At 42.0% G+C, this 26,845-nt stretch overlaps 1 protein-coding gene across 2 annotated transcripts; it reads left to right on the forward strand.

Annotated features, from left to right (window-relative positions):
- Positions 1-332: 332 nt before the first annotated feature.
- Positions 333-25,952, forward strand: vwc2 (von Willebrand factor C domain containing 2). Of its 2 annotated transcripts, XM_063491910.1 has the most exons (4): positions 333-616; positions 10,580-11,300; positions 12,697-12,826; positions 25,122-25,952. In XM_063491910.1, the coding sequence occupies exons 2-4, from the start codon at positions 10,659-10,661 to the stop codon at positions 25,271-25,273; spliced, it is 924 nt and encodes a 307-aa protein (XP_063347980.1). In that variant the 5' UTR covers positions 333-616; positions 10,580-10,658; the 3' UTR covers positions 25,274-25,952. The 2 variants fall into 2 exon arrangements, with proteins under 2 accessions (XP_063347980.1, XP_063347981.1); XM_063491911.1 differs by lacking the exon at positions 333-616 and having other exon boundaries at positions 8,012-11,300.
- Positions 25,953-26,845: the final 893 nt, after the last annotated feature.

Below are 26,845 nucleotides of genomic sequence, written 5' to 3' on the forward strand. Positions count from 1 at the left end.
CAATTAATCAGAATCTTACATCAGGTGCTTTAGTCTTTTTCTCTTCTGGCACCAAATTACCCCCAAAGACCAAAGTGCGCCATGGAAAACGACTCCCTAATTCCAGATAATTAGGTAAAGTCGTTAATCACAGCAGTGAGTGAACCTTCTGAACCGACCTGTGAAACATCCATCGGGCTCACTAATTGACTGCCTGTTGTCTTGGAGCCATATTTAACTGCTCCATCTAGCGGTCTCTCGGCTGAACGTGACGTCGGAGCGCTGCTGCCTCTCTTCTCTCCCCCATTTATTAAATTATTTAATTTTTTTTTTGTCACCGTGAGAAATAAAGTGCCAGTGTAGGGCAGGAACATCAGTAGCGCTTTGAAACCGTGGCTGTTCGCCGCAGACGGAGCGCTCTCACTCACTGCGCCGACGAAAGTTGAGCGCAGCACGCTGATGACCTGCAAGCTTCCTCCGGGGAAACTGTGCATTTGACTGGCTTAACGAGCGCCTGTTCCCATCTCTACACTACACATCATTTGTTGCTGTCTTGAGCTCCGCTGTCCAGCAGGCTGAAGGCTGTGTGTTTGAACCCAGCGCACTCACGGATACGGACACACTCCGAGGATCACAGGTGAATAAGGATGCATCAGTGTTCCTGTGTGGAGGTTTTTTCTTCTTCTCTTATTTGCTTGTCTTAAATTGCTTGAACGCTCGGGCTTCACATCAACTTAGTTGACTGTGAATAGGCTAATTTATGTTTTCTGCTCTAATGTTCTTTTGCATTTCCTTGATGTTCCCACTCTCTGTGTTACAGTAAAGCCACCGTGCATGCATTTAATTGCACCTATCACCTAATCCCATGCAAATTAGCTTGATTGGAGAAAACTAACGCAGATTGTTGCAACCTACTGTTGCACCTGTGGCTGTTATTGTAAGTTCATTATGTGGGTTTTTTTAATATGTAAAATAGGACTGAGGATTTTCTAAGAGAGGTTTCAGACTCTGCTCACACACTTAGGGGTGCACCATCCAGTCAGCACAGCCTTTACCAGCAGAGCCGAGCCGAGCCGAGCAGAGCAGGCAGCCGAAACCCACAATCCAATGTATTCATTATTTAATATATTCATAGTATCCAGAAAAGTAGGGGGTAGGGTCTCAGGATTCTATATGTTTTGTGATACTGCTTGTTGTTGTTATTATTATTATTATTATTTGGTAAATTCTGTTCTGATTTGTTCATATTTATATTGAAATGCTACTTCCGTTCTGGGTGTGTTGCAGCTGCATACCCATCACTGTCATCATCATCATCATCACTTCTCTTTGTTCTTATTGAGAAACACACAAAAAACCTGCTTTTTTAAATTCTCTTTTCCTTAATATAGTTCCAGCCTCAGACTTTCCCTAGTTGGCTTTGTTGCAAGAGCAAACCACTTACCTTCTTGCACTGCATATAACCTTAAAGCCTGTATGACAGTTTTGCAAGGGCTGTTGGTTTGCATGTTTAGGCAAACTTTCTTCTGATTTGGGTCACTAGTAAGATTTACAGTCAGAGGACAAAATTCAATTAGACAGCCCTGCAGCAGTCTTTACTCACTGGCAGATGGCTTTATGCTCTTGGATCCTGCCTTAGTGTCCCTTATTGCTCTAATTGGATTTCATCATTTCACACTGTTTATCTGTATGAAAATGAATTTTAAAACGCAGCATCATTAATTCAATACTCTCTCAGCCCTGTCAGATCCAAGCCCACAAGTCACCACCGCCTAAGCATTTCACATCTCATCCCCTGCGATCGGCTTTGTCATAAATTGAAGCAGACCTCAGAGTAAATTGTTGTGTTGATGGCATGTTGGGTTGTTGGAGGAGTCTAACTAGGAGAATCTGTAATCTGTGTGCAATAAATGAAGTGCATGCAGTGGCGAGGGCATATTTGTCTGTCTGAGTTTATTCTAGCCCTGAGGAGATGGTTTTCCTCTCAATGACATCCACTTTGATTTTACATAGGGACATTCGCAGGAGTTGCATTCCCCAAGACAATGTGAATATGATGTTTGCTTATCTGGTAGTGCTGCTTGTCAGACATACGTTGTGTACTATACCAGCCTTACACAGAGAAGGAAACAAAAAAGGGTGCTGATACTGTAGTCTCGCCACTGCTGCATCCCTTTCCCATCGTTTTCTGTCACCGTGAAGCGTTTCACTGGGATCAGATTTGCAAATTGTCCTATTTATTCTTTTAAATACCACTCCTATTAATTAAGATTGAATGCTAATTAGAAACAAACATCTTAGTTGGGGTGTAGAAAATTCCTGGAGATGAGCGAGCTGCCTCAGTACATTTGACCCTATTTATAGCATTATTGCGAGACTGAACAGCCATCAACCGCCCTCACTGAGTGACATCTAAGAAGAAAGTAATAGGGAGGTCAGCCTTTACACAACTCAAGCGCCACGGTTTGTGTTATTGAAACCTTGCCAATTCAATTTATATGAATAATAGTATCGTATTTGTCAAGGTGGAGCTAAAAATTGCACTCAGATCTCAGGTTGTTGTGGCAGGACTTATCGTCCATATTCGCTCTGCTGTGTAATGAAAACGACAATAATTTATGAGTCATGAATCAATGCGATGGTGAGCTTCACTGAAGCGTGAAGCAGCAGCTAGGCTGAATCCCGTCTTGATTAATCATTGTTGCTGCACCTCAGTGGTCAAACCTACTATGTTCGGTTGCCTGAGATGTAAACAAAACTCTGGCCTTTGACAGAGGGGATTTATAACTTCAGCGACGATAATGACTGAACTGGTCCTGGTGCCAAACACCGAGGCTGGATGTTGAGTCCGTTCACTCCGGCGCAGGAAGCCACAGAAATATTTAAATGTCAGATGGAAGTGGAAGCATTGTCGGTCCTCAAAAGTAATAGCACGGGGACCGGCAGGAGTTAGATTTGCAATTTTAATGGTTGGAGCAGAATAACAAAATGCAATTGTATTATCAAGGGATAATTATAGTGGCATGCAAAAGGTTGGTCCACATTTCTGCAACAGTGAACAGTTAAGTGAGTAGAAAATGAAGTGAACTCCAAAAAGGGAAAAACTATTTCAACATTTGGAGATAGATTTGTCTGTCATTTCTATTGTGTAAAACTGCAGAGTGTGAAAACAGGAAAGGTGCGTGCTTCATTCACATGAGCACCTTTTTTCTCCCTATGCTGAAATGCTTTCTATCTAATATTTACACACATTGGCAATCTAATGAATGCATTGGCCACAACTCGGGGTTCAGTATCTTGCCCAAGTATACTTTGCCATGCAGACTTGAGGAGCCAGGGCTTGAACCATCAACCTTGCAATTTAATAGTTCTGTCTCATGAGCCACAGCTACTACCCCCAGTCTTTCCATAGCCTTGGATATCTTTACCAAGGTTTCAGATTTTTACAAGGCTTTTTTCACAGTTGTCATAATGAAACATCACATTGGAAGTTCCAAAGTTTTATAAATACTCTGACTTCTCAAAGCTTGTGTCAAAAAATCCTGCACCCAAGCAGCACTCTACCTACAAAACAAGGGACTGCTATGAGAGGAAGGCATTCAGGGAGCTCTTTGCTCAGTTCGTTAGGAAGATGAAAGCTAACGGGAGTGGTGGAGATCAAGTTGAGGTCTGGAAGACCAAGACAATGTTCAGAGAGAGCCGCCTCCTGGATTGCAAGAAAGGCAAAACACAGATGTGTTTGAGGTAGATTTCACAGAAAAAAAAGAAGAATTCATGAAAAGAAGACTTCTTCAACTTCACAGAGGTGTATAGGTCGTGCTTTGGGCTTTTGTTGCAGCCAGCGGAATAGGGAGCATTTCACCAGCAGAGGGAAGAATAGATTCAATTAAATACCAGCAAACTCTAGAAGCATCACAGTTTGAGTCTGTAAAAAAAAGATGAGAAGATGAGACGAGGCTGGCTTCTACATCGGGGCAATGATCCTGAACACACCTTAAAATTCAGAGTCAAATACGAAAAGAAACTAAAGACTGTTTGGTTTTTTCCCACGGCTCTGATAGTCTGTCAGCCTAAATGCCATGAAAAATCTGTGGCCAGACCTCAAAAGAACACAGAAATTGAAGCTTTTGCAAGAATATTTAACAAATTCAGAGTAAATAAAAAAATGACTCTTAACTTCTACAGCAAGTAGTGTTACTTGCCAAAAGATTAGCTATTAAGCACTGACCATGCCGGGTGCCCAGCAGGATGCCCAGCTGTTTCCTCTTTTCTTGATTTTCTCACTCTAACTTTATTCCTAGTGGAAATTAGGACATCTTTTATTCATTTAACTGTACTAATAGAAATTTTCAAGAGGGCACGCGATTGCATGTCCCTGTAAAATTCCCTTCAGTTAGATAGACACAAATCCAAGGTTACATCCTCTGTGTATATGGTAATTGATGCTAACTGCATGCAGAGAATTGAAGGATAGAGCTATATGAAGGCATATCAGGTGAAGTTTGGGGTGAAGGAGGGGAAAACAATCTGTAACATACAGCAAGGCAATTCCCATTCTTTTAATATGGACATGCTGATATGCATCCATCTCTTACATCTTCTTAATACCCTGGAATTAAATTTTGGGCTACCACTTAGTATCTATAAATTTGATCTAATTTATCCAGAGAAAATCAAATTATTTAGTATTTTTCCCAGGAAAAATATAGGTGGAAAAAACAACAGGCTGCTTTCGAAGGCACAGTCGAAACAAATAGCGTAATAAATAATCAATTATAATAAAAACGCACAATATTTAATGGCAAGTTTCATGTACTGTGATGTAGGTATGATCAGTGAACGTGCATTACAACAGGAGAACACTGTCAGTGCTTTTCTTCTTGACCTATGCATTGCCTGGTTGTAGAATATTAATAATTGCATATGTTCTCCCTTAAATATGTTATTTGACCTTATTAAAAACCAATTTGCAGGAAAGTATTAAGGCAGAGCCCTTCCTCTGCTGTAAGCTGGGTATAATGAAGGTGACAAAACACAGGAATGTCCATAAAACAGTGTTGATATAGCAAGCAAGGAAATATTAAATAAGATATGAATATTTAATAGGTTACATCAGCCATACAAACAGAAATAATTACATTTTATGTGCAGTGAAGTCATTTACAGACAGTACATTAACCTACAAAGTGACATGAATAATGTTGGGGGATGGCTAAACCCATGAGACAGCTAACTCCCTTAGACTTATATTAGCCAGTAAAACAAATCCAAAGACATTTATCTGGGATTTGGATGGTGTAGTGCAATATGAAATGTATTGACAAGACAGCCACATTTTTCTATAGTAGTGCATGATTTATAGCACATGTGTTGCAGGAATTTAGAGACCCGAATCTGCTTTTTATACTAATGAATGCGATGTTGTATTTCACGGGAAATCTGCTTCCTTTGCTGTCAGTTTCCAGCAGAGGTCTTCCTGCTGTTCAGCCTGTCAGGCCTGAGGTTTGAACCGACAACTTTCACATCGCTGTCTGAAAGCCGGCCGACCATAACCTGCTTTAAAGTCCCAGTCATTAAACTTTAATACAATATGACCACTCCAGAGACGTTTTAGTCTTATATTTGAGATATATATTGTATTCCCGGGGTGTGTGGTTTGTTCTCCTGGAGTCTGTTTGCATCATTATTTATTAATCCAAAATTGGACGACCGTCAGATCAAGTCTAAGCACAACAGCAAAGATAAGCTTCTGGTTTTTTATTGGCATTATTATGATGCATGTGTTAGTGTAACTGTTTTGGTCCAAGGCACTGTAATATAATACAAACTGCATGTCTGAGGGTTTGAGCTTTTCTCATACATATTTCTTGTTTAACTGACTTAAAAAAAGTCTTTGCCTAGACCTTAATCTCATTTTAGCACCTTATGTCACTTGATAATTGCTTGCACCACTTCACTTGGCACAGTGCAGAATCCTGCCACTTGCCAAAGTGATTTAAAAAAAAGGAGAAAGCTGCACATCCACTAGACTCTGTGTGGTTCAAAAAGTGACTGATCTCCCATAAAAATAAAAATATATACACATAAACACACCTAATTTTCCATCAAGTGTTTGTTTTCCAGCGATAAGTATTTGCTGTTAATTGGAGGGTTGCTTTTCCACTTACAAAGCTGAATTTCCTTCTTTATTTTGCTCAGAAGTGGGTGTTCTGAAGTGTCACACGTGTGAATGAACTCACTGATACCAGCTTATATAATCTCTGGTATGCTTTTGATTGATGGCTGCAGCCGGTAGTTAGCATAAATCTGGGATGTGCTTTGAGGTCACACCTGTGCAGGGTTTGTGACCGAGCGCAAGAGCGCTGTTGTTACCTCGGCAGGCAAAAACACAGAGTTGCTACATCACAATTAGGTCCCTAAAGAGACTATGGTTGCAGCGTGAAAGACACTAGGTGATTAATGCGTATAATTTATGCAATATTCAATGCTGTATTCTGCAGCGACATGTAGACTGACACTGTATGGTATCTTCATGTCACTTCTTAGTTGTGTTTTTTCTCTTCCTGCCAGAACGTCTTTGCGAGCACTGAAGATAGAGCAGTGAAGCAAAAAACCCAGAATTCTTTGCAGAGCTGTAGGCCAAAGATAAATCCATGACCTTTCAGCAAATAGCTTATATGCAACATTATAAATATAAAAAAAACGCTTGCCATCACTTGAACCTGAGGAGTGGTAAAGAAGAAGTATCCACAAAGGCATCTTGAACAGTGAAAAGGTTTTCAGTGTTTTCAATCCAGTCTGTAAATCTTCCTGACATTTGGCACACATTATGCTGTGTGCTGGAGAATTAATTAGATAGACATTTGGAAAAGATGTGATCTGTATGAAAATGGCAAGATGGCATAAGGATAAGGCTAATGGATGTAGGCAACAATTTGATTTGCCGATGCTGAGAATCTGCATAATTTTGTAAAGAGTTTGTTGTCAAGAGATAAAAAAGATGCTGCTGTATCATTTTCTTACCTTTAACAAATCCAATAAGAAAAATAAATAAATAAATAAAACCAGAACCAAAACCTGTCTGCGCCTTTTAGTAGCTATCCCATTGATTCCTGAAGTAATGAAATGGGTCTTAGATGTAATAGTTTTTATTTTATTTTATCAGGAGTATGTGTTTTCATAAAAACAGCAGGGAACTGTGGCTTGAAGTAGAAGTTATACAAAAGCAAGTAAATGGTACATTTGTTTAGGACTATTTTCAGCCGTGGGTACACATGTAGTTCTGTAGTGAGCACTCACGTCACCAGTGTATATCATCTCTGTAAGTGGATAGTTAGCAACCCTTTGACTGTGTTGTATGTTGGAGGAATAATGGAAAAGAGACTTAAGTGTGTTCAGTGCTTATTATTGTCTGAATAGGAAGAGAATAGATGTACTGGTTATAGCACCACAGAGTGAAGTCAGTGAGGATGGATCTTAAAGCTGGTCTGAAAAGCTTGAAATTAATAAGCACAAATTAAAACGATTGACTTTTTTTTAGTTTGTGAAGATTTTTCATCTATCAACCAAGAAATGTCTTAAACCTTCATTCTTTCTAATGGCCAGCAGGGGGCGACTCCTGTAGTTACGTGCATCATAGTGTTGTATGTTAGTCTGTGGGGAAATGGCTCATCTGTGATCTTCAAAACGTTTTCAAACATGTTTATGGTCTAAATATCTAACTTGAAGTGTTACTGGATGGTAAATGACACCGTTGTCCTATAGCAAGAAGATCTAAAATCATGTTTATGCTGGTTACATTCAGTGGCAGTGGCATGTGCCAATATTTTTGTGACTCATGGTCATGCACCTCTTGATTTTTGTAATCTGGTGCATTAACCCTAAAATGCAACTGTGTTGAATGCACAAATGTACCATTGTATTGGTTTTTATGGCTGTTTTAATGGTATATCAGTACAGAATCTCAGAGATATATAGATATACTGAAGAAGATATTGCAACAATTTGAAAAGATGAGACTTTGTGGAAAACATTTGAAAAAACAAAAACAAAAAACCTTTGTCTTTGCTTCCAGTTTTGACTCCTTTGCTTCCTATATCAGCGCTGATGTGGCGGCACTGTCTGAGTGGTGACACCTATCGTACAGCAGAATACAATAAAGGCTATTCTATTCTATTCTATTCTATTCTATACTGCACCTTAACAGCGAGCATAAATAGAAGTGACTGTGTGATGATGTTGCAGCAGCATGCAAAGCACAGTCGGCAGTCCAAAGATCTGCATGGGGTTAGGTTAATTGGTGCTTCTAAATCGGTCATAGGTGTGAGCATGAACGATTGTCTCTCACTCTGTGTTGGCCCCGTGAGAGAGACCTGCCCAGGCTGTGCCCGACCTTTTACCCTATGACAGCTGGGACAGGCTCCAGCCCCACTGTGATCCTAAACTGGCTAACCGGAAACGGATGGATGGGAAAGACATGATGTTTTTGTACATATTGGTCCCAATTAGAGTCATGTTGTGTCTGGTGTCAAAACACCAAGATGCTGACGGCTGAAAAGCACTCAGCTTGAGGCTTCACACACGTCACAGTGGTTAGGGTCGTCTTACATCTACAGCCTATTCACAGGACACAAACACAAACTGTTATTTCATGTCACTTAACCAAGTGCACTTTTACGCGTTGCGTGCCCGCTTAAAGGTTATGAAATGCACTGCATCTTCTTGTTACGCTGCACAGATGAAGTTTAGTAAGTCACAACGCTGACGTGTTCGCAGGGGACGTTTTCATTACCAATTTGCCACACTTGTGCGAAGTGACAGTGAGAGTTACACAAACTCGAGCAACTTTTACGTAATGAGAAAAGAGAGAACGCCTGCGAGACACGACACCCACATGACTCATTATCAGCTTGTTCACACACCGTACCGACCGCGTTACCTTTGGAATTAACTTGTTGCCGGTTATCCGTGGGAGCTGTTGACAGTGAAGGGCAAATATAGATCTATTGGCATCCTCGTGTCCTTTAACATGATGTTATGGATGATGTTCTGCTCCCGAATGCCAGCAAAGCCTGAGGGCCACCCAGAGCTCAGTCTGGATGGAGAGCACAACAGCAAAAACCAGCAGCGGCGTTAATGTGACAGCCAGTAGCAGCTGTTAAGGTGGAGAGGTGAGACTGAAAAAAGCCAAATGAGGTCCTTTTTGCTAATGAGGCCTAGGCATTTCTCTCTGTCTCTCTCTCTGTCTCTCTCTCTTTCAGCTGCAACAGTGTTATCGGTATGCACCTCGTTCTGCTTCCTCTCAGTTCCACAGCAGCTCCAAGGATTCAGCCTCAAACATAGCAATTCAGCTAAAACACTACTCAAATACCACTGGTGTGCCAGCAGTCAATTCCAGCATTTTTTTTCCCTTCAGAATGGAGCAGAATTAATGAATATCAAAATGCGTGGCTTAAAACATGCAGACTTTGTTTTCCTCGCAGTAGAATTAATGCGGCTGTTATCTCTGCTGTATGCGTTACCATTTCAGCTCTTCACCTGCTGTTTAGGGCTCCTAAACACTCTGTTGGAAATTAGTTGTGTTCATTGACGCTGACAAACCGATCAATATGGTGAACTATTTCTTAAACAAACGCAGACAGGTCTTAAGTTAATTGTCGAGTCAATCGATGAGGGGTAATCTCACCTTTTCTGTTTAACGAAATAGGCCGCGGATGTCAACGCTTAGACAAGCCCGTCAGACGGAGCTCGGCGACGAGCTCAGCCGAGCATTTGGTGGGAGTAGGGAAATGAATGGAAGTAGGCCACTGAATGCAGCAAAGCATCGTAGCGGGCATTTGAATTTCAAGGCGGCGCGTTAAATCAAGTTAAGCAGGAGACAAAAACAAAAACATTGACTACAGCTTTTCAGAAATTTGCAGTGTGTGCAGCATCTGCAGTTGATCCTGGGATTTTCCTTAACTTCAGCTGTTGTATATTGACTCCTGGCAGTGCTGAAAACTATAAGGAAAGAGATGTGCTTCTACTTCTGATTTAAAAACAAAAAACAGAGAGACAGAGCTTTAGAGGGAAACTTTTAATGCTCCTCTTTGCAAAAGCTGGCCACTGCAGTCAGCTCTAGCAAAGGAAATTTGTCTTTCCAGACTGATATTATGTTCTATTTTCAAATCAAATTTTCCTTTTGTACAGCTGACCGGGATTCATTTAAGAAAAAAAAAAAATCTAGACATTGATCCTGATTCTCCCTAAGAGGAGCGAGAGCTTACGAGTGCCAGATTCAAGTTGTTGGGGTTTTTTTTTGTGACCATTTTTCTTTTACTTTATCACCGCTGAGCCCGATTGATGCAGGGAAGTGTTACAGTATGAAGCAGTATCGATTTCCTAAAACGGCCCCATGAATGCTCCCTGTCCTGATGATCCAATTCACTGATCCTGCAGGCTTGCATCACACTCGGCGGGGTGTTCGACAGACATGATGAAGCAGTGCTCTGAAGTGAATTTCTTGCCCTGTTCTCGAGGCTAAATGAGACAAAAGCCACACCTTGGATAAAAAGTGACAAAATGCCGAGCACATAACCCCAGTTTAATTTTCTCTTTCCAGATGGACTGGCTCACACCTGAGATGTGAAGTGTGTTATGTGAGCCAAGGTGTTTTCCCACCTCGCTGGTGGTGGGGAGAGATGCTGCACTCCGTTGCCATGACAGCAGAAGTTCTCTTTGTTCTTGGGTTCCTGATGATGAGCGGCGCTCTGTGTAATCCTATCGCAACCTTACCGGTGAGCCAAGAGCGTCTGGAAAGGGTGTTGACCCAAGCTAGGGAGGACAAACATCAGGACAAGCAGACTGCAGAGGAGCCGCTGGGATACATGGCCCAGGAACAGCCGCAGGAAATCAATGCTGTAGGGCCCAACAGGACTGCCAGGTCAAACCTCAGCTCTCAGGCACGAGGATCTAAAGGCGAGAATTCCCAGGAGCTGTGGAGCGAACAGGACAGCCTGAACCAAATAGACGAAGCTCCGACCAGTGACGTCACCCTCTCCCTGGACGCCATCGACGAGTACGCGTACCCAGACTACAGGGGGAAAGGCTGCATGGATGAGAGCGGCTTTGTTTTTGCCATCGGCGAGCAGTTCACCCCGGGCCCTTCAACGTGCCCTTGCCTCTGCACAGATGAAGGCCCTCTGTGCTCCAAGCCAGAATGTCCCAAGGTCCACCCTCGCTGCATCAAAGTGGACACTAGCCAGTGCTGCCCGCAGTGCAAGGAGAAAAAGAACTACTGTGAGTTTCGGGGCAAGATCTATGCTTCGCTAGAAGAGTTTAAGGTGAGCCCATTAACTGCATTCACTCATTTTTGACGTGCTCCAACTTGAAAGAAGTGCTGACAGAACACTCCCTCGCCATGAGTGGAGTTTATCACAGGCACTACACAGGAGCTAGTTACCTCGCCTTGCAGCATGCAAGCAGGCAGGCAAATTTATAATGGCAAAGGTCAGCACTTGTCTTTTTTTTCCCTTTTTTTCTCCTCTGCACAATGTTACTGGAGGCTGAATTTAGCAGTGCAGCTTCAGCAGAGTGTTTCCATATTCAGTTTGTTGATACACATGATAAGAGTTACAGTTATAGTAGTGTTACAACAGCACAGCGCAGCACACTGCTGCATGTGGGTGTTTGAGGAAGAAGAAATACACTGGTGAGATGGTTGTTTTATCTTCTGACACCACTTTGAAAGGTTCGGCTCAGGACTGCACCACAGTCTCAGCGTTAGGTCTCATTTATCAGCGCCTAATGCTCCTATTTATAATGGATAGTGTCTCACCAGGTGGTTAGGGCTAATATGGGATGTCTTCCTCTAACTCATGTTGTTGCCGACAGCTCTCTGCTGAGCCAAATCTACAGAAAGCCTCTACTGCCACTAGCCGCATACATCAGCCTTTGTGCTGTGTGAAGAGGGGGTGCTTTGAAACTAAGCAACAGGCAGGTTTTAATGCTTGATTGCTGCATTCTGGGGCATTGTGCTAAGTGCTACCTCACTCCATTTTCACAGTGGAGTGCCATGCGGAGGCGCAAGCCTCTGCAATCTACAGCAATGCTGGAATTAACCTTTGCACTCTTGTTAAGACTACATGTATATGACTTTATACATGCAGCTGCTAAACTGAGCTTTGCATGGACACTGTAGGCTGCAGGCTAAATGTAATTCAAAGTGCGCTCTGCCTTTGTCCTACATTTGCTGTACTTTGAGATATACAGGAACGCTCGGATAACTCAGTAATTTCTGACTCTGATCACGCGGCGAGAAAATTGGAAGCATCTTCCTTCTTGTTTCCCATTCCTATTGATTTCTCCATATCCCCCTGATTCGATTGTGAAGTTCAATTCTCGACTCAGCCCTTTCTAAAATGAGGCATTCATTGGCAATGAAGTTGAGAAAGATGGGGCTTCCCTATAGATGTGGCTTTGTGACACTGAGTGCACACACTCTTTAAAGGAGCCAGACAGGCAGGCGTGTTTTGTGTGTGCAGGTTGTTGTGTGTGTTTGAGAGACAGAGAGAGCTGCAGAAAGGCAGAAAATTGGCTAAACGGACATGAAATAAATGAATCTTAGACAAAGATGGCAAGAAATTAATTAATATGGGAGGAGTTTATGTCACCTGTGTTTACTTGTGCATGTGATGAACTGTTTGTAAGAGCGTTAATTGTTTTTTTCTCTGTTATCAGGTGTCTCCGTGTGAGAAGTGCAGGTGTGAGCCGAGCGGAGAGGTGCTGTGCTCTGTGGCAGCCTGCCCACAGACAGAGTGCGTGGACCCGGAGTACGAGCCGGATCAGTGCTGTCCCATCTGCAAGGGTGGTGAGTGGAGATGATGATTTCTCTCAACAAGCCTTTCGGTGAACAGTTCATTCCAGTGCAGTCGGTCTCCCAGTGGCATTGGCATGAAAGCCCCCCTAGTGCCAGTTTTTGCTCAAGGGCACCACAACAGGAGTTATGAGAGCAAGGTAGCAAAGCATTCATTTCGCTGACGCAAAGCAGGCAGCATGCTGCACTGCAGCGTGTGCAGTATCTTGCCACATCGGATCAAATCTGTTTAAATGAAGTCACGGCAAAAAAATATAGCTAATGAGCTCTGAGTCGTGGCCTGTTTTTGTGTAAATATTACTTTTTTCTCTGCGTCATTCTTAATGTCATTTCGAGAGTCGTTTGATTTATTCTGTAGCATATGTTCCAAATCTGTCTACTGTCTGGTACTGAGATTTGAGATACGCTTGCATTTTTTGCTGCTCCTGCTGCTGTTGGGGGGGCGGGGGGTGGAATTTATGATCCTGTTGGTTTGAGAGCTTCGGCCTGCCTGAGACAAAGGAATTCTGCAGCTCAGAGTCGATTATATGAAGTTGTTTCCGATGATTCCAGACAGCATGTCCTAGATTATGCTCCCTTGTTTTCTTGGCGTGACTCTAATGCAACATGGCAATGTCAGCAACATTGCTTCCTTCAGCAAAAAGAATGATGACTTGCGATATGTATCTCTGACTTGGAATCTTAAAGCGGCGCAGGCTGTCTGCTATAAACAAGAGCAAACAATCTGCATGTGGAAAACAGAACCCGCTGCATGTGAAAGTGCTTCGTCTGTATGAACCGCTTACAAGGTGACAAGCGCTGCTGGTAGTGTCTTTTTTTTTCCGGGTAAAACTGCAAGTGAGATATTTTGATTTTCCGGGCGTCTGTTGGAACTTTTTACACATTAAATGCCAAATGGGAAAATTAGAAGTTGATTTGAAACAGATGATCAGATGATGATGAATGAATTTGGCTTAAATGAACAAAACACACACACACACACACAAAAATACCTCTTCTTCAGCATATGTCTGCCATCAGTTCATTATCATTGCACCCAGAATATCACATTAGCATTAGTCATGTATCATTTTAAACTCTGGAAGTATTATAGACATTAGAATTTGCATGTAATGAATGTTCATGACTAGTCATCAATCAGAGATCGTCCCGCTCAAATGAGAAGCCTGTCTCACAACCTTCCAGTGGTAGCAAGTTGAAAAAGATTGGTAGTCTTGGAGCGTTGCTCGCTTTATTAATATTTGGCTGCTGTAATCTTGGGGAATACATGTTGGTCCTTTGTTCTCCCATATTTATTTATTTATTTATTTATGCTGTACACCCACATTTTATATATATGCACATACTGATCATGCTGAGAGTGCTTTTTGGGCAGTTTTGGGCAGTGCTCCATAATTTCCCCCCTGTGAAATGCCCAGTGGATTAGCTGGGCCACATTTGTAGGCACGTCAGTCCAGGAGAGGAATGTAGATCCCGTACAGTATGCATGGAGATGTGGCAGATTGAAGAGAGCGGGCATTTGTATTCTCAAGTACCCCCAAATCCACGGGCTCGTTCACCCGATAAGGATTTTCAGTTTTAGGTTGACGTCAGTCCCTATTACCATAAGATTACCACACATTACCTTTCAATGAATGCGGCTTGCTATGCAAGGGATGACACGTTATCTGGCCACAGCTAATACCGTCGCGAGGAATACTGTAGCCCATGGGGATTGTGTGGTTAAAAGTGTTAACTACTCAGCCTGCAAAAACAGTAGGGCACGTCTTCTGTGGCGTTGTTAGAGCTTCCTAAATTGATGACCCTAATAACATCATCAAGTTAATCTCAGCTTGAGCTGGGAGATTTTATATTTTAGCCAACTGACAACCTCTAGAGCTGAAAAATGAAGCCAGTGTAGAAGTTTTGCTCTTTGTCAGGGGCAAGGCTGATGCAGCCATTGCCGGAAATTATAGAGGGTACAAGAAGGACTGGGCATCCTTTTTTATGGGGGAAAACAAACTTGTCCTGCTCAATACATCATTGTCAATATTAAATAACAAAATACAATAAAAGTGCTAATAATAGAGGTGATATAACAGATTTTTTTAATGACCGTTGTTTCCTGATGTGAGATTCTTTTTTCGTCTACCCAACAATGAAATAAAATATATTTATGATTGTAACCAGACTGCATTTGGTTTGCAGTTGTGCTCTTTTCTTATGGACAGCTGCACCTCCTCATGCATGTTTATGGAGGCAGGAGGTCTGCCTCCATAAGTTATTTGCATATTGTGATTTATGGCTTGTTCGTAACCCCGTGACACACCATTTTAAAAAGTCCAGGAAACACCCATGCTCCTTAAAGTTAATGCTATCAGCTCAAATGTCTAACTTTGAAAGTTATATATGTTTAAAGGCGTGACTGATTTGAGTGGCACGTGCGCGCGGACCCACGCACAAGCAGTGTTGCTGCTAGACATCACCTCGGCTAATTGGAGGCACTCTACTGGACCTCTTGATCTGTAATTATCTGACAAATAATACGGCTTGCTGTGTGGTTAATTATACCAACAGACCATCCAAGATGTCTGTGCTCCAGTTGTTTTGGTTTTTTTTTGAGTGTGATTCTAGAGTTATTCTGCTCATGTGTTAATTAGCAGGTAGGCTGTTCTGTACTGATGTATTTCACATGTACAATTATGCATGCAGCTTGCAATCCAAGCTAAATGGTGTTAAAGAACACCTTTTTTCACTTATAACTTCCAAAAGAAAGTGATATCTTTGAAACACTAGTCTAATCTGCAAACAGTGACTGATTGGCAGCTAAGTGCATCTTTTATGTGCAGTCTGTTGGCCTTTAACTTGGGGAAAATTTGGATTTTTTTAACCATATTAAAGAGTTTTCCAGTGGGGGAGTACCTGCTGGTTCTGGAAGCATTATTTCTCCACTCTTAAAAACGTTAATGAAGCCCTCGGTGTGCTTCCACAGAGGAACACGGGAGCCTGCTGCTTGATTTAACATTACAATTATTTGTGTGCTCAGCTGGAAATCTGGTTACACTCGTGCACCATATATTCTGAATTACACCCAAATTGCCCAAAAGCTCAGAGCGATCTGTTTTTACCAAACACTATTATGTTTAGCTCTGACGATGATGATGAAGTGATGATGCTCAATTTTCAGCTTAGTGACTGGATGTTTCATCTCGAAATGCGACCAGTGATTTCTCCCACCAGTCGTTTTATGATCAAAGGTCGTTGCTTTTGTACCGATGATTCAGTGATTCATTCATCATGAATGTCCAAACCATTTATCAGCTGCTTAAAGCCGCTCGTTATGTTATTTAACTAAAAACTGAATTGAATCTTTGAAGAAACATGAGAACCCAAAATTGCTTCCTCCACTTTTGGGCGCAATGAGACTCTGCTCAGTTCCCTTATGGAAATCTGGACTTTCCTGTCTGTGTTCCTTAATATAGTGAAGTGAAGGACTAAATGACCAGAGTGCTCTTTTAAACTTGGATCAAATACTTGTTTTCGTGCATATACCTTTATGACATTTAACTAAAAGTAGAAGCCTCGTCATCGTCATGCAGCGTCTGTCAGCCTGCTCTCAAACTCCTTTAGGGAGCATAATCTACAGGAGCACAGTGATATTTATGAGAACACAGAAATAGGCTTTGGCAACATTTACGCCTCATTTGTGCAGCAGTCAGGCTGCTGTGCTTTTTTTGTTTTTAACTCTAGCAGGTACACTTTTTATGTATTTTTAGGATCGTGCCAATAATTTACACTTCCTTCCTCACTTTTGCTCTGCCTCCTGCTGGTCTTTTCGCATGTTCACGATAGCTGTGAACATTAGAGCCCAAAGTGTTAATTGACACAGAATCGAGAGTCTGGTATCAGTGTGTGTTTAACAACTTCTTATTGGACGGGGAATCATTTTTGGCTCGTGATTTTGTGACCGCGGCTGACAGGGTTGCGGCTGTGCAAACAGGAGGCGTAAACACTCGACAAACAAACACCAGATATCTTTTGTGAAAGTCTGACTCTGCACGCTGCGCCATCCGCTCCCAGAAAACTAAGATCTCTGTCAGGAACTAATACAAAAATACCCCCAAAAGATGCATCTCTTTGTGGACTTAATTGGACTTGACAACAAAGAACAATAAAAATGTGAAAAATTAACTGGGGGACACCTTATTAAATAATTGGAGGCTATATTAATTAGATGTAAACAGAAGTAAATGAGACATCACTCCAAATGACACCACTGATCTTCCCTTCAGCTCCTCTCAATATCAAAACGATTATCCATCGGATTTCACTTTGTCTTTTATTCATGATGCTTCTTAGCCAGGTATTGCAGGCGCCATGATTTAGATGACGAGGATCATCGATTGTCAGCTCCCATCTTGCCGCTGTTGATCATGCAGCGCTCGATATGAGACAGCGCCGAAGAGGTGGCTCCGTGATAAAATACAGATGATGTAAAAAGGAAGAAAAAAAAAGAAAGGTTGGGGGGGGGGGGGGGGGGGGGGGGGGGGGCGGTAGAGGTCGTCGACGGAGAGTTCCTCCTCTGGTTCTGTTGTTTGTCTTGTCTACAGATGTTGTTTGAGGTGTGGGCAGATGTTAAGACCTCCCAGGTTCCGCGGTGCATCCGAAGTGTCACATCAAAGCTTGGGCTCATTAATGAGAAAGAATTAAACACTCACCCAGATGACACCAAACTGGGAAGGAGGCTGGTAGTGTGCACAGGAAAGTTTTTTTTTTTTCTTTTAAAAAAAGCACCGAAGAGAAGCGAAAATGAAAGAAAGATTAAAATCTGTAGAGATAAAAAAAACCCTCAGATGTGGTTTCTCGTTCAACAAGTAATCCCTCCTGTCTTTTACCTTCATTCCCCAGCAAACAGCCACTTCGCCTCTTTACCATTTTCCTCACTATTGATAAAAATACAACGAGGTATTTCAATGTTTGATAAGTTCATCAATTATGCACGGGCATTATCTTGGCCTTTTCAGGCATGCAAAATCAATGCTTATGGCAGAGCACCCTGCCTCAGATGTGTTATTCAGCCTGTATGCTAGGAGACACTCGGGGAAGAGCCAGGGGAGGAAGATGAAAGTAAGAGGTATCACTAACATCCACCCCAGACATTTGTTCATGAATATCAAAGAACAGCTGTGAATGGGGGCAGGTTCTCATCATTTTTCACTCATTATCTTAAAGCAGTGGAACACATTGCAATTAAATGGTCTCATAGCCCTCAAAAGTTTGTGACCATCATTCGCTCTATGCCATAAAGTTTAATTAAACAGCATCGATTCATACAAAGAACATCTAGTCAATGCAAGTTGAAGGGGGAAAACATGTTTTCTATACTCTAAGCTGGAGTTTGTCTTTTTTCTCCCTTTTTTAGTTTTTTTCCTCCTGCCAATATGTTTTGACGTGTTGCTTTCCTTTTCTTGGACATATTGGTAAAGACGTGGCGCTTTCCGTTCTTGCAGATTCTGAGCCAAGTTTTCTCTCACTGCATCTGCTTTTGAAGAACGCTTAGGGAAAAAAAAAATCAATGCAGGAGAAGTCTCTCTCGTCTGCACCTCAGCCGTGGCTCCCCTCCCTCTTGTCCTTTGCTCTTGCAGGGTATTGCCTTGGCAACGCACGAGGAAACAAGTGGTGCTCTTCAAGACTCAGACATTAGGGTCAACACTAATCTGGAAGGGGGGGTGTGATAAACAGTATGAACCGGAGCCAAAATCACTTCAAATAGAGCAGCACGAGACACGGTAGCCTGGTTGCCAAGAGGGATACGGGCTCATTTAAATTAAGAAAGGCATGATTCATAGACGGGCCTTTTAAAAAAACAGACATCAAAAAACACATGAGTCAAAAGGGAAATTGTTTGTATGGATATAAAATGGTCTGGTTTGTCCATTTAAAGCATCCCCCGTTTCACTCTGATGCCACAGATAGGGACCAGTGCAGCTAACAGAGCTAGTTTCAGTCAATGAATGCAAAAATAATGCTGCTTCATTACTGACTGTTTGCTAAGCCCCTTAGGCTAATGTTGGTACACTTATCAAACACTTCTCACGCCATAATGTAGCTTACAGTAATAACTGCGACTAATTTATCATTGAAATTCCAGTAGCATTTGAGCATGTACAGCGATGGATTTCTCGCAGAAGAAAGTAAAAGCAGGCTCTTGGAGAAAGCTACTGTAAGTGTATGAAATATGCATCCAAGATTTTTTTTTACTTTGAAAAAAGGGAAAAGTAAATTAAACCGTAATGAGAAACTTATCGGTCGATGTTTCCTTTTTCTGTTACATGAGAAAGAATTTAAAAAATGGGGAATACCTGATGAGTTGGAGTATCTAACACCAATCTAGCCGCACTTGCTGGAGTGTGAACTTTCCCAAACCGAATGACGAGCATGAGAACATTATTCTAATTTCACACATTGGCTCCCACGCTGTGGCTGTTCCAGATAATTTTCTAACGTAACCTGTAACCTCACATGATAATAAAGCTAATGGCATACTCGTCACGTTCGGAAAGGACACAAGACTGCTACTGATGCCAGTCTAACATACACACTAACGCTTATGTTTTTAGTCTTGGAAAGGCTACTTGGAAGGTAGCAGTGACCTCTAAGTTTTACCCTACAGAGTGTGGCATTTATTAGAGCCTCGTATGCACACAGATGCTGTGTGCAGAGGAATCCAAAGCTTTCCTTATTACACGACAAACAAAATGACATCCAGCAACAGACTTTATGGGTAGTATTTGTTGTTATAAATAATGTCATGAGAAAATCAAAATTAATGCATGCACTGGTTTAATTTTTTAGGCAAACGTGGAATTACATGCAGGGCATTTTGCATCTACTCTAATAAGCTAATCAATTCACAAAAGGTTTAGTTTTTTCTTCCCCCCCCCTTTTTGTTTAATTTTTTTTGCTGGACCACAACATTTTTATTATCTAAAGGCCATTTTCTTTCCCATTACTGGACTTGGAGTTATGATTACAATAGCGAAAGGTCGCAATAATGACGATAATAGTTAGTCGCATTATAGTACTACTGGGTCACTGAATGCTTTTCGGCTTTGGTCTGCTTGTTAAGTGTTATTTTCTACATTTTCTCCTGAATAAAAGTCAATTTTAATGTGACTCGAAAATACATTCTCAGTACAGGAAAAAAAACCATAGAGGAACAAAACGATACAAAAACATGTTCTAGGCCTGATGCCAGACCTTTAAACACACAGTTTTTTTAAGGATTATGTAAATGAAGGTCTTCCAGCAAAGACTGTCACCTGGACACTGCTGTGATGGCTCCCGAGGCTCCTTTCTTTAAAGGACATTGGTCACGACAGTCGAGCTGCTCGAGTGCAGCTGCGTAGCTTGGCTGCAAAGATCATCTGTGCGCGTACGCGAACCTTCACGCAAGCTGGCCCTCCCACAAAACCAAAGAGTCAGCGGCTCTCTAAGCGAGGCGGTTACTTAGAAAACCAGTCTCACCGAGCATCTCTGAAAGAAATTATTCATATTGTTGTTAAATCCCTGCAAAGTTCCCCCTCTTTCTGCCCTTACAAAGCAGCTTCGTTTTTATTCTGCATTTATAATGCAAATGTACCCAAGAAATGCATTAAGATGAGTGATTTCGGCTATTCTTCTCTTTCCATTACCTTATAATGCGGCTCTGCAGGTTTTTAACATGTCAGAATTAAGGGGTGCGATCATCAGGATGTGTCCTCGTTTCTCCGTCCATTATCTGGCGCAGCTACAGAGCCAAAAGCCACAGGTGCTAATGGCTATCTCTTTCACATGCTTCCCATGCCAACTTCTAACACGCTGTACTGACAGTTTGGGTCCAACTGTTCATGCACATGCACAGTCCATTTGTCTCTGCCTCTTCGGGTGTTTTTCAAAAGCCCTTGTGAAGCCTGATGTGCCCATAAAACCCTTTTTTTTGCCACAGTGAGTGATGGAGAGATGGGGATATATTATATTATATTAATGAAGCGATGACAAAAAGGTGGGTGTGATATGAATGGCAGAATAATAGGGTGACAGGAATGAGTAAGCACAGCGGGGATAAATCCATGCATTAATTAACACAAATGAGTGTCATGCAACTGTCAATGACGGGCTTTAATCCCGGCTCCACGAAGGAAGTGCTTTTGATTAATGCCGCGAAGTGGGAGATTATTTTTCGCATTTTTCCCCCTCTCTCCTAGCACACCCTTGACATATGCATCCCCTTACTGGAGACTCAGTGCTTTAAATGCTACTAATGATGATGAATCAGTAGCGACAGCAGCCCGGGCCACAGGATGAGTTGTTATTCAGATAGTGTGCGCGCGCGCGCATTCATGTACAGACTTATAAACGTGTTGGGGTTGACATTTTGACAGGCCTCGGCAAACTGTTCACATTGATTGATGCGCAGGCTCGCTCCTTCTGGGCGCTGCGTCCAATCAAACGCGGTGGCTGCAGCTGAAAGACTCCCCATTTATCAGCATCTTAATTATACAACAGAGTGGCTCAAGACCTTGTTAGTGTAAGGGAAATAGCCATTGTTATGCTATACCTGTTGTTGTGGAAGCAATTCCCGCAGTGTTTATATTTTGCCGTGCGGCTGGAGAGATAATGGATGATTTATGAGCACTTTTTCTGCAGCCACTGGTCGAGGACGCGGGCACATTCACTAGACAAAAACATTCCCATTACACTTTAAGACCAAAAGAAGGTAATTCTGTCCGATAGGAGGAGGACACTTGTGTTTTTGTATTGTAAGCATGGCAAGTAGATTTCTTTGTACACTCCAGTGTTGCCAGATGGGAAGAAGCACCAAAATGAGTTGGACTACAGCTTTTATTTTCTCTGTCGACTCTCTCGGCTAGTTGTTCAGGTCTTAACAACCACTACCTAACATCAAAATTTCCATTAGCGAGAGCCAATTTCCTGCAAAATAGTTAAAAAAAGAAGAAAAAAAAGATGCAGTCCCTTGGGGTGCACTTCAAAAACCATATTAAACCACTGTGTAACAGTGCTTAATTTGTTTTTATGCACAATTCACAGTCCAGCCTTGAAGTTGCAGAGGAGAGCAGCTGCCTTCAGCCAGACATGTGCTTTACAGTACTTGTGGTTTAGCCAATCTAAGGAGCGTGGAAAGAAATGTAATTGAATACCTCTCATGTGCAAACCATACAAAAAAATAAAAATAAAAATACAGAGTGTGAATTTAAAAAGGAAAAAAAAAGACAGGATTGAGTTGAATGCCTTAATTTCAGAATATGACAGTGGATGAGATAATCGTTTGATTCAGGTCGTTGAGAATTCAGTGTAATCTTTATCCTGATGGGAGCTGGGACTGAATCAAAGGGCTGTTCTGCTTAAACCATAAGTGGTCAATCAGTAGTCTGAAGAACATTGTAATGATTTCCCAGGAATGTGTATTTTAAGTGGATTCAAAGCCGGTTGATGATAGATGGCAGAGTGGAAGCTGCATAAATTCCACCTTTAAGAGAAGCGCAAGCCTGAGATCATAAAGGTAAATGTGAAAAGCCTTTCATTTCCTTGCCATCAGAAATGACTCTAGAAAGGGTGTTAGCAAATTCTTGATGCTTGTGTAGCCATTATTTTTTTCCGGGGCCTCTTATATTCCCATAACAGAGCACTATTTTGGGAAACAGTCAATGAAAAGCCCAGATGAGAGAGCCCATTTTCCACTGAGAGAAATGAACTGACGAGCAGCAAATTCAGCTCATTCTCTTCTTTGACTGACTGCATTCAGCTTCTCCTGGATGTCACGAAACTGTCTTAAAGCAAAAAAACAAAAAACATAAAAAACAACCCAAAAAACCAAAAGACAACCAACCGCACTGAACTGCATTTGGTCAATGCAACAGATATGAGATCTAAAATTAGCAGTTTAACAATAACTGAAGTCCTGCCCCACTTTCAAACTGGCATGTGTCCCACTGGCCTTCGTTGCACAATGTACTTTTGCACAGAAGGTTTTCTGTCACCAGCCTTTGTGAAAAGCTGAAATATATGACCAAGCAATTCTGCTAGTCCTCCTTTATGACTAATTTATATTTATTCCCATCCAAATAATAATTTGTACATGATACTGAAACTTTGCGCCTCCATGATAGCGACCTACTTCAGCTTGAATTGCACACCGCATTAGAAACATTAGAAAACAGTTACAAAATATGAATGTTAAATGTATAAAATGCATTCAGATTGCATCAGCAAGAGTGACAGTATATCTGATGTATTGTAGAATAGCACCAGCTAAAGAAACCACAGTGGAAATAGAGCTGCTGCTCTGTCCTGAGTGGAACTCTGTGTTCTGTGTACTGAAAATAGCCGGGGTTAAATCAGTGCAATTGTTAAGCATGCACATTTGGCAGAGTCAGAATGCAGAGAACAAACTCCGGTGCTGTTGGTGGTTGATGCAGTCAGAGTATGGGATAATTGGTTGGTTGTAGCTGACTAGCTAACTGATGCATAGGTCTGGACGGCATTAGGCTGTGTCCTCTCTAATCTTTAGCCATTAACATTATGTTTTCATAATCTCCCTTACCAACAACACTCAATGCTGGCATTAGCAAAAATATACTCTAAAATATACTTTCCTTTCAGTTCTTTAATGCAAATAATTAATCCGCCAATGAACAACTCAATGTATTAAGGCATACAGATATGGTCAAGACATCCTGCTGAAGTTCAAAGCGAGCATCAGAATGGGGAAGAAAGGTGATTTAAGTAACTTTGAATGTGGCAAAGTCATGGTTGTTGGTGCCAGGTGGCCTGATGTAAGTATTTCACAAAGTGCTGATCTGCTGGGATTTTCCCATCTCAGCCATCTCTAGGGTTTTCAGAGAATGCCCCGAGAAGAGACAATACACAGCGAGCTGCAGTTCTCTGGTTGAAATCGACTTTTTGGTGCCAGAGGAGAATGGTCAGATGCTTCGAGCTGATAGGAAGACAACAGTGAGTCAAATAACCACTTGTTATAACCGTAGTATGCAGAAGAACATCTCTGAACAGACAGCACATCAACGTTTGTGGCTGATGGGCTACAGCAGCAAAGGTCCAGCCTGGTGGTGATGGCGGTGGTAATGGTGTCAGGGATATTTTCTTGGCTCACTTTGAGTGTCTTAGTACCAACTGAGCATCATTTTAAGACATCGTCCTTCCTGAGTATTGTTGCTGACCCTATCCATCTCTTTACTGCACCACTGTCCATCTTCTGATATCTCCTTCTGGCAGGACAAAGCTCAAATATTCTCAAACTGGTTTTTTTAACATCACAAATGAGTTCACTGTACTCAAATGGCCTCCACGGGCAGAGCACCTTGGGGATGTGGTAGAAAACGAGGTTCACATCATGGATCTACAGCAACCGCGTGATGCTGTCATGTCAGCATTGACCAAAATATCAGGGAAATTCCAGGTCCTTGTTAAAGGGGGGGCCTAACATGGTACTAGCAAGGGGTCCCTAATGAAGTGGCCAGTGAGTGTAAATCACTGTAAGCTGCCGGTGACAACAGGCCAAGCAGTGGAAAAAACTTACTGTGTGGTATCGTTTTTTTGTAACTAACCAGCTGCCTTTGTATATTTTTGAATGTAGGTTTTTACATAAAGTAAATGTTCCCAGACGTGAGTGAAAACAATCAAAGTATCTTAATGTTGATGTTTAATGTCACTCACCAGATTCATGAATTGAAATGAACTGGAGGACAAGCACCAGTTTACCATCCTATTTCATAAATCAGCTATGCCCCGGCTGACACAGGTGTCTGCGAATCTGAGGAATTTATAACTGATTGAGATCCACTGAGGAGCACAAAAGAACATGACTTTCAGTCATGTTCAGTCTTTGAACTGCGTTTTTCCCTCACACCGAGCAGAGCCCTTGGCCGCTCAAAAGGCAAAAAAGAACCGACAAGTGCAACCTTAAAATGACTTCTGCACGTACATGAAGGGAATTTGCAGAATTTTAACAATAAATCAATCCCCTTGACTATCATCAAGTTTGATCTGACCACAGCACAGGTCCCACAACAATGTAAATCTAAGGAACAAAGCAAATCACGCATTTTTCAGGGCTCTCAGTGTGAGTCTGACCTCGATAATGTGACACTGTGCCAACAACACAAAAAGAAACATATTAAAAATGGATGAGCTAAATTTGAAATTCCACTGTGAAAGATTTGAAAAAGCCCTGTTGTCTGTCGTGCCCTGTTTTCCTCTTTATTTATTTCTTTTATCTCTGTACCACCTACAGGGCCAAACTGCTACGCAGACACGGCGGTGATACCGGCTGGCCGAGAGGTGAAGATCGATGAGTGCACAATCTGCTACTGCACATACGAGGAAGGCACGTGGCAGATTGAGCGTCAAGCCACCTGCAGTAAGAACGAGTGCCAGCGGAGCTAGAGACTGGCACGGCGACGAGAGAGGGACATTGGCACGCAACACCAGTGCCGAGCCGCATGCACACTCTCAGCCTTTCACCCAGTCTACCGGGCATCAGGGTCGGACAGCACCCCTCAAGCATTTCAGCATTAATACTGTAGTCACTCCTGTATTACTGAAATGATGCTTTTATGAAAGTTTATAATCCACACACAGAATATCTATTTATCTATGTATTAAATTATTTATGAATATATATACGAAATATAGGAGTCATTAATGCTGAAACAGTGGAAGACTATTTTTTATAGTATCTGTATTTTATTAAGCAATGTATTGGACCAGAGGTCAATAAAACAACAGAATGTATAGAACACACACAGCTGTCTTTGGAGGTGCAAGCCTCAACGTCTCTTAACCCGCGGTGTCATCCGACAAATCTCGACACCCGTCCCTCTACCACCAAAGTGCAGACTAGACTGTGCACGATTCATTTTGCAGTGCCAGGGTGCAGACTTGCTGTGTAGGGCAGTGCAGTGCAGAGTTACAGGCGAACAACAACGAAGAAAGACGAGTAAATTCACGAGGACTCGACTGTTTCCTGATTTCTTTTATCCTTTTTTTCTGGATGTTCAAATGTGCTTTGATTTGAAAGTGCTTTTTTTGTATTTCTCTCGGTACAGTGTGTTCATGTTTCAAATAAATGCCATTCTGTGCTCTGTAAATGCTCCGATGGTACCTGTTTTTATATAGCTGTGAGTTTTTATGTTGATGGTGATTTGCATTTACAGACTTACTACCTGGAAAAAACAAAAAGCTCGCAGTTTCACTTGAAGCAACAAATGATTGTCGGTGGTTTGTTGTTTGGAATAAATGATCAGAGGAGCCTTTGAAAGTGACAAATCTTCCCTTTTTAGATGGGAACGTTTTTCGGTTTTGAAGTTCCTGGATGATATCTGTGTGAAAGCTACAGGTAAATATTTAATAAGTTGTCAAAGAGGATATTAAGTTCCTCAGTAATGCAGGGCTTTCATTTCCGGTAGGTATAAGCATCCCAATATAAACATGAGCCCTTGGAAGTGTAGACGCTCCGGAGTTGCCCCTGGATTTCCAACTCCATTAATAAAGCCCAGACTGGACAATTCGATCTCATTGATTCCAATTTGCTTCCAAAATTTGGAAACCGAAAGGTCATCTGACTTGCTGCATATATGCTTTTTTTTTTGCCTTCGTTATTTTAGTTTGAAGATTAATCATAACGAATGCAGAGCCATAAGGGCCAATCGAGCAGCAGATCAAAATCAAGATGAATAATTTAGGTCCAGGTTATGAACACTGAAAGGCAGGCTGGCATATGTTGTGTTCACGCTTTCGCCTGTCATCTTTTGCATTAGCAGCAAAGCTGTGTCACCCTCTGTGCAGCGTGCTGGCCCCGCTGCAAAACTTTGATCAAGAGGTTGCCAGACAACGATGTTGCATCTCCAGCGGTGAGACGTGCCTGTCAGACAGCCGAAGGGATCGAGGTAAATAAGCCTAAATGCATGTACATGCTACGTGACAGGCTTCTCTCGGAGCAGCGGGGGAGCAGTGGCA

The sequence above is a fragment of the Pelmatolapia mariae genome, linkage group LG13, assembly GCF_036321145.2.
Source record: "Pelmatolapia mariae isolate MD_Pm_ZW linkage group LG13, Pm_UMD_F_2, whole genome shotgun sequence".
Taxonomy (NCBI): domain Eukaryota; kingdom Metazoa; phylum Chordata; class Actinopteri; order Cichliformes; family Cichlidae; genus Pelmatolapia; species Pelmatolapia mariae.

Bases quoted from the DNA above. Each gene is read 5' to 3' on its own strand.
- vwc2 (XM_063491910.1), top strand. From the start codon at position 10,659: ATGCTGCACTCCGTTGCCATGACAGCAGAAGTTCTCTTTGTTCTTGGG. The intron at 11,301-12,696 runs GTGAGCCCATTA...CTCTGTTATCAG, and splicing joins CTTCGCTAGAAGAGTTTAAG to GTGTCTCCGTGTGAGAAGTG. The intron at 12,827-25,121 runs GTGAGTGGAGAT...TACCACCTACAG, and splicing joins CTGTCCCATCTGCAAGGGTG to GGCCAAACTGCTACGCAGAC.